Consider the following 7,933-nt stretch of genomic DNA (forward strand, 5'->3'; position numbering starts at 1 on the left):
TCATCTATTTGTGAAGGGAAAGGAGAAGAACACCCGGGGTTGGAGTCTCCCGCTGGCTTAAAATAGTCATGTGAAGACGCGCTTCCCGAAGAGGAAGATGAGGACGAGTTTTCGTCAGAAGAGTCACTGAGTTTATGGTCTGATGAGTCTGTATCTATAAAGAATTCCTCTGAATGTGAGCTCCCCAGATTCTCCCGTGAACCGAGAGAGCCATCCGAGCGATTCGACAGTCTCGTTGTCAGTGTTGATTGCGTGTGCGTGTAGATTTTTTGCTTTATATGAAAGTCTACGCCTCTCCACGTAAGCTATGAAGTCATCAATAGAGTTATGACTGCTTACCAGCGCTAATGGTGCTTTGTAGCGACTTTTAATCGGTGTGTCCCCAGATATAATGTCCCCCTGTATATTTCCTGAAAGTTTCGTGCAGCTATCAGGGGATTTAGGGGTGGCACACCTCCTTTGAAGTGTATGGGGCTGCTTCATACTGTAGCGGTGTTGAAGCGGTGTAGCGCTCACCGTTTCATGTATGGTCTGGGTAGCCTTGCATTCAGCAATAATCCCCGTCATTGTGGGTAGACTGTGGGCTTTTAATTGAATCATTTGCTGGCTGTTCGTCTGTGCAGTAGGCCTGCCGCAGTTATCATATTCGTTGAATCTTTCTTGAGTATCCCCATCCCCCTGCAGAGTCTCGTGGCTGGTAACCGCCGCCATTTTCCCCCTCCCCTTGCAATCTCCTGCCTCCGGTAAAGTTCCACAGCGTACTCCCGCTTTCTTACCGGCATAGTAGTGTTGGCCAGGCCAGTCCTGCTGCAGCTGTGCGACGTCTCTCTTCGGCGCCGCTACATCTTGTATCGGAGGTTCGGCGGCCGCCCGCAGTCTCGGCACAGAGTCGTCCGATGCAGGGATCTCATCGGTGCACAGCTCTCCGGGCCGGTCCTGCTGTAGCAGCGCATCCTCTCTCTCCGGCGCCGCAGTGTCCTTTAGCTTCGGAGTGACAGCCGCCCGCAGCCTCAGCACAAACTCCGGAGCGTTGTGTCTCAGCTGCGGCAGGGCGGGCGCCATCTTGCTTCCCGGTCTGCACTCGTCTCGCTGTGCCTCTGCTCCATGCCGGCCACTCTCCTCAGCGCTGCGGGGCTGATCTGGGATTGTGCCAGCGGTTGGTGTCTTGCTGGTCTTGGGCTTTGTGTGCGGTGGTGCTCCCTGCTTAGTCAGCTTACGCTGGGTGAGGGGAGGAAGCAGATTAGTCCCTGCATACCCGGTCTGCGTCCTTCTGTGGGTCTTTAGGCCTCCATTCATCCTAGCTCCTCTCTGGTTCCGATCTGTATTAATCTTCTTGGGAATAAATCCCATCTTTGCGTGACTGGCTCCTGGCATGAAGTATATGATATAGGAATCCAAAAATCCGCTCTTTGTAGGCTTCCCCTGTGAAGAACGTCTGCTCTCTTCCCTTGGCAAACCACGCCCCCCATCAGGAGATTTTCTGACAAGAGTATGTACTGTACATGGTAATAGAACAGTCTTATTAGGAATCAACTGTGTGCATCACTGTTGTAGGGTTTCTATCAGCACGTTTTCTTTTGTGGCAACATTAACTGTGAACACAATAAACTTGTGTAATATTTTGCATCATACCGGTTCTGAGTGTGCAGTGATTTCCATTACATGCATCACTGTTGTGTTTGCCTGTGTTAGGATAGTCAATAACTATTGGTTGACTTGTATGCAGCTGGCAACATGGATCAGCCAGAAGATTTATGTTTGATACAACTTTTACACGTAGAATCTGCATTTTAACTATAAGGCTTTAGTTAACAAACCTCCTTATTTATATTTTGAAACCCTTCATGATCCAGAAAACTTTAAAGCTTTAGATTCCATTCATACCTGACGACTGACCCCCAAAATGTAGTGAATTTAATCCATGTGTTTGCCTTTCCCAGCAAATTACTTTTGTTCTTCTTTTTCATTCACAGATTTTTTATGATCTTGTACGACAAATTAACAGAAAAACTCCTGTACCGGGCAAGGCACGCAAAAAGTCAACATGTCAGCTGCTTTAATACACAGATGTGCTGTAGCTCTGAGCCAGGTATGACTCCTTGATATTCTGTTAGTGTCTGATCCATCAGTAATTTAAGCAATAAACCTTAGGTACAGTAAGTTCATTTTCCCTCCTTTTAATGGGGTTGTTCGGCCCAAATCAACAAGTCTGCAGTCACTTTGTTTGACTACAGACTTATGAAACTCCCCAATGCATTCACTGTACTCTGCTGGGATTCGCCAGATACTGACCCAAGATTGGAGGGTATGTATGTGTTAAACTCCAGCCCAGAGCTCAGGCCAGTTGCCTCAGTGTTGCCCCATAAAATTTTATGGAGCTAGACCACGCTCACTGGACAGCTGTCACTAGTCGGGGCACAGCTTCGCTCCATACAACTGTATGAAGCGAGGCTGCACCCACTGGACAAGCTCTGGCTGAGAGTATGTATAACTCATACATACCCTCCAGTCCCGACTCAGAAACTGGCGAATCTCCACAGCACACAGTGTGCGCGCTGGGGGAATTCATAAGTCTGCAGTCACAGAGTGACTGCTGACTTACCAATTTGGACCGGACAACCCCTTTAAGCTGTTTATTAGCCAATTAAGCTAATTTCTTGTGTTTGCCAATGACATTGCACATAATCCTTCATCTCTAGTAAGCAGGGCAGATGGGAATCTGGGCATTGCTTCCCATTACCCATGTAATATAGAACTTCATAAATTAATGTACTGTACACCTACCTAGTAGCTGGCTATAAAACAGCCAGTTACACAAAGCCACATTGTGTCGAAACATATATTAAATAGGACCTGTCACCAATTGTTTCATGTTGAACTGGACACACTATGTAATTGTGGCTGCACAGTGGAATAAAATAGTGTGCAGGTTTTTTTTTTTTTGGTTTTTTTTTTTTTTATTTTAAACAAAGCCCCTGTGGGTGATGGGGCAGCACAGCTGAGTTTAGCTGTGTCGCATTACAAACCTTTCTATCAGCTCTCCTATCGCTGTCAGCTTAGCTGTACCAGCCCTCCCCCACATTGCCTGTCTGGAGATGAGCTCAAAGTGTCAGTATCACACTAATGTCTATTGTGTTCATTCTAGCCCTGCAGTGAAATCAGAGCAGGATGTCCTAATATCTCACAGTAGTAGTCCAGAACAGACAGTTTACTCTTATGTGAGATTAAGGCTACGTTGACATTAGCGTTGCGCGCCGGTGCGTCGGTGACGCAACGCACGACGCACAAAAAAAGCGCGCAAACGCACGCAAAAACGCTGCGTTTTGCGACGCGTGCGTCGTTTTTTGACGAAAATCGGACGCACGAAAAATGCAACTTGTTGCATTTTCTTGTGTCCGACGCTAGCGTCGGAAACGACGCACGTGTCGGAAAACGCAACAAAAAAAACGCACGCGTCCCCCATGTTAAACATAGGGGCGCGTCGCCGACGCAACAGCGACGCACATTAGCGGAACGCTAATGTGAACGTAGCCTTATTGACAGCCCTGATCTCACTGCAGAGCAAGTACAAGTTGCCTGAGCACAGCAAATCCACTTTCTTTCTCTGATATGATGTGCTTTGTTTCTAACTCTCATGGTGTGGGGGTCTCTAAGGGGTTGTCTTTGTGAAAAAGATTAAAGAGTCTCTATCAGCACAGGATAATTGTTTTACCGAAGTACAGCCGCTTGATGATTCTTGGCAGGGGCAATCATTATATACACCTTCCCACCTAGTTGTATTCCCTCAATCTCCATCCCCTCATCTTTGATTGACAGCTCTGTATTTTGTGAGCCAGAGAATGGTGGAGATACATGCAAACCAAACAGGTGGGAACAAGTATTTAAAAGATTTGGCCATGCTGTGAAGCACTGAGCGCCTGTACTTGGTTTCAACAATAATCAATCCATTCTAAAAATATGCTGCATCATTTATGATCACGATTGCTAGAATTACATTACATTTGGGCTTCAATCATGTTTAAATAAAAATCTGTTTATAAATTTATAAGTAGTAAAATTAGAGCTAATAGAATAACCCTTTAAATGTAGCTTTTTCTATCTAGAACATTTACCCACAGAAACTGCCATAGACGTTAAATGCGGTTTTCACTTTTGGGACCAGCACCAGTCAGACATTTATGGCTCATGTGGATAGGTCAGTGATGGCAAACCTTTTTAAAGACCTAAACAGCAACCCATGATTTATCTACAAAGGGCCAACACTGCAATTTAACCCAGGACTGGTGCGGGCATTACAAGTGGCATTGTGGCTGGTGCCGGCTTCACAGGAGACATGCAAAATACTACACGCACGCTCCCCTCTGCAAAACGCACACTCCCCTCTGCAAAATGCTTGTGCCCCGCTGCAAAATATATAAAGATGTAAGACTGGGAACGACAAGAGCGCAATAGGGTCTTATCCGATAACAATGGGATGTCAAAGGAAATGGATCCACTCACCTGCTGTGGTTGCTTAAAAACGACATGTAACGGGCATATATCAGCTGCTGCAAGGACACCGGTCTTAAACTGGGCCAAACTGCATAAAGGAATCGGGATGAAGGTGTTACTCATGCCCTGCTGATGACGGAACTGACAAGGTAATATATTAAATATATTAAAACGTTTTGTTGTGCAGGGTTAAAGAGTCAACACATTTCGAGGTCACGCAGGACCTCTTCATCAGGACAAAAAACTAGAAACCTAGGCTTTTGTCCTGATGAAGAGGTCCTGCATGACCTCAAAATGCGTTGACTCTTTAAACCTACACAATAAATGTTTTGATATATTATTACCTTTTCGATCCGTCATTGGCAGCGCATGAGTGACACCTTTATCCCAGTTCCTTTTATACACACACACACACACACACACACACACACACACACACACACACACACACACTGCAAAATATATATTCACATCCATTGCCCTTCTGAATAAAGCAATGCCCTATCCTCACACACTACGTCTAGCAAAACTGTGAAAGTGCCAACGGTTTGCCACCACTAGGATAGGCCATAATTGGAAATATGATTTTCATTTCTGTTAATACAGGTAATAATGGTTACGGTGTCAGTCGTATTAAAGCTAGCAGATAAAACGTTCATTTTGTGCCAACTCCAACTAACCAGTTCAGTGCAGATAAGAATGGATGCAGCATAACTAACCAGCTACTGATCTTGTAAATCTTATTCAAGGAGTTCCACTGATTTTTGCCCCTCATTTCAGGTCTGAAGAACTGTTGTCTAACAACAGTCCCAGCATTCCAACTCAAATTATCCTGTCAATGACTCCAATGGACTTTCCTGGGGTGGTACCCTTTACAGTATGGATGGAAGTTGCAAGCTTAGATTGTGCACCATCAGATCCCCCTCCTAAAGTCACAAGAAAGATGCCTGCTTTTGAGATGTTATTCACATATGCAACTGGGAACAACAGAGCCAACATCCAGTATTACTGCTACCAGAGACATTGTTCACGCAGCAATGTTTTCACGCGTCCAAAAACGTGTACTGTATTCTTTCACGAGCCCCTCCTTTCTATCGGAGTGTACAATGAAAAGCACCACTATTTTAGCTTACTAAACGAGAAAGTCCAAAGAGCTCCTCTATAGACTACTCCCGATGACCATGCATCTTTGGTATTCCTAGCTTCTTGTAACTATTTTTTTTCTTCCTTTAAAGAAATACAAGAGCAACATCTATTGTGTTATATGAAGTGCTTCTCACAACTGATTTTTTTTTTCTGCCTTCCTTCTTCCTTCATTTTTAGGGAATCCTGTGGAGACTTGCATTGCACCCTTCTGGACGCAAGGGAGTCATGACAATAAATGTATTTTTCATAGTCTGTCTTGGTTGAACATTCTGCCTTTGATAGCTCTTTGGAGGGACACCCATAAGTTCCTTTCTCTTTATTACTCAAGTGTTTCCATTCCCCTCTCGGTTTACGTAGGGACAACTGTTTATAGATGTGTATACAGTAGGGGTCTACAACAAGAAGTGTATATTTTAAGAGTTCTTTTTTTAATGATTTATCAATATTTTGTAAATCATTTTCCAGGCTTCTGCAGCTGTAGATTCTCACTGTGATCCCCTGTCTTTCCCCCTGCTTGCTCATGCATATGTGTATTTGCAATACCAAATAATACAGATTTAGTACCTTTTCTTGTCAGTGGTTGTTTCCCATGCGTATTGTTTTGGTTGCGTTGGTTAATGGTGGAAGAGTCTAGTGGATGTGAATGTGGGACGTAATTTTTAATCCTGTGTTATCAGTCACAAGGCCTATGTTGCAGTAATTACCTTTTTTTCCTGGTTTATTTATATCAATGCCTTGTTGCTTTGTATGCATTAATGATTGGGTGTAAAAATGGTTTATATATCCAGCAGGGAACCACAGTAATTCAATTGACCAACCTAATGCTGCAACTGCTTTATGGTGGCCAAATGTAAAGCCTTAAATAAAGTGGTGCAATTTTGTATAACAGCATCAGCTCAATAAATTTGCATTGCCATGGAAGGGCTCTTATCACGAGAATCTGCCACTTTAGTGCTTTCTACTAACAGCACCTGGTAATGCTGGCATCACTGAATTGCACCGCATAAACACTCTGCAGCCTTCCCCTCTTATGTGCCAATTTGGAGAAACATAGGGCCCTCCAGTGTCACAGGCAGTTCTGCGATATAATACATGAATATTTTGTAAAAGTCAATTTAATTCTTTGTTCTGGAAGATGCATATAGCAGTCTAAAAAAAAAAAAATAGCAGCGCTTCTTGAAAACATCACAAATAGCAATGACAGCGTAAATAATTGAATGATTTTCTTGACTTGCAGGTGTTTTTGTTCACATTGTGCATTAAAGGTTAATTATCTCATTGTTTTCTTTCTGCTTATTTTGTTCAGGCAGCAAACTGAAGGATATTTTCTGCTCAGGAGGAACACCAATTCTTCCTAGAGTTTTCAAGTGACTTTTATTTGCTTTGCCAAAGTGGCAGCCTGTCCTGTAACTTTTTTTTTTCCCCCCCATTGCTTACAGATCGTTTTTATTTAGTTTTTTCCCCCTTTGCGAATTGACGGCTGAACTCTGCTTATACACAGACGGAAATAAAATACTGTACTTTCTTGTATACAGATTTGTCTCATGATCCTCGAACTTAAAGGCTGTGGCATGTACACGTCAGTTCTGTTTACTAGCTCCATCGATTACTAGCCACAACATATGTCTGAATCTGTAGTGTCTGTTATAAGCAAAGAGTCTCTTACCAAAATAAAATGCATTTGGATTTAATGTGCAAGTTCTTCATCTTTCATCAGGATCGGTAAACATAATGGTCTATATTATCCACATGTCCCCTTTTCATACTATGTTCTATATAGTTTCATATAAATGGACACAATAAATATATTACATACATGCATACTGTACATACAGCCAGCTCTGGCAAAAATTAAGAGACCACTACACAGTTTTATAAAAATCGGCATCTCTACATGTCTGACAGCCATTCCATTCCAGTATCAGTTGAATTCCAACCAGAGTACACCTCATTCTACTTAATGTGCTTCTGATTAGGTGATCACCTGAACCAAATCTTATTTAATGAAAGAAAGAATAAAAAAACCCTGCTATGGTGTTCACAATCCCCTTGCAATAGGACAAGCTGGATGGCAAAACAAGTGCTGGTAATATCCCAAAAGTAATAGGAATGAAAAAATAACTTTTAACCATGCCAAAGGAGTTAAAAAGAAAAGTCTCTTGCGTGAGGAAAAGAATGGCTCTATTCTGGCTTAACTAGCAGAGGGATACAGTGAGCGTCATGTTGCCTCCATCCTTAAAGTTTCTAAGACGGCAGTCCATTACAACAAGGTTAAGCAGCAGACATTGGGGACAAC

General features: G+C 43.1%; 1 protein-coding gene across 1 annotated transcript in view; it reads left to right on the plus strand.

The window, feature by feature from the left end:
- RAP1B (RAP1B, member of RAS oncogene family) overlaps positions 1-7,328 on the plus strand; it is a 75,247-nt gene extending 67,919 nt beyond the window's left edge. Inside the window, exons 7-8 of the mRNA XM_069764640.1 lie at positions 1,974-2,089; positions 5,272-7,328. Of these exons, the coding sequence (XP_069620741.1) occupies positions 1,974-2,060 (87 nt within the window). The 3' untranslated portion in view covers positions 2,061-2,089; positions 5,272-7,328. The remainder of the gene's footprint in view (positions 1-1,973; positions 2,090-5,271) is intronic.
- Positions 7,329-7,933: the final 605 nt, after the last annotated feature.

Source organism: Ranitomeya imitator, chromosome 4, assembly GCF_032444005.1.
Source record: "Ranitomeya imitator isolate aRanImi1 chromosome 4, aRanImi1.pri, whole genome shotgun sequence".
Classification (NCBI taxonomy): Eukaryota; Metazoa; Chordata; class Amphibia; order Anura; family Dendrobatidae; genus Ranitomeya; species Ranitomeya imitator.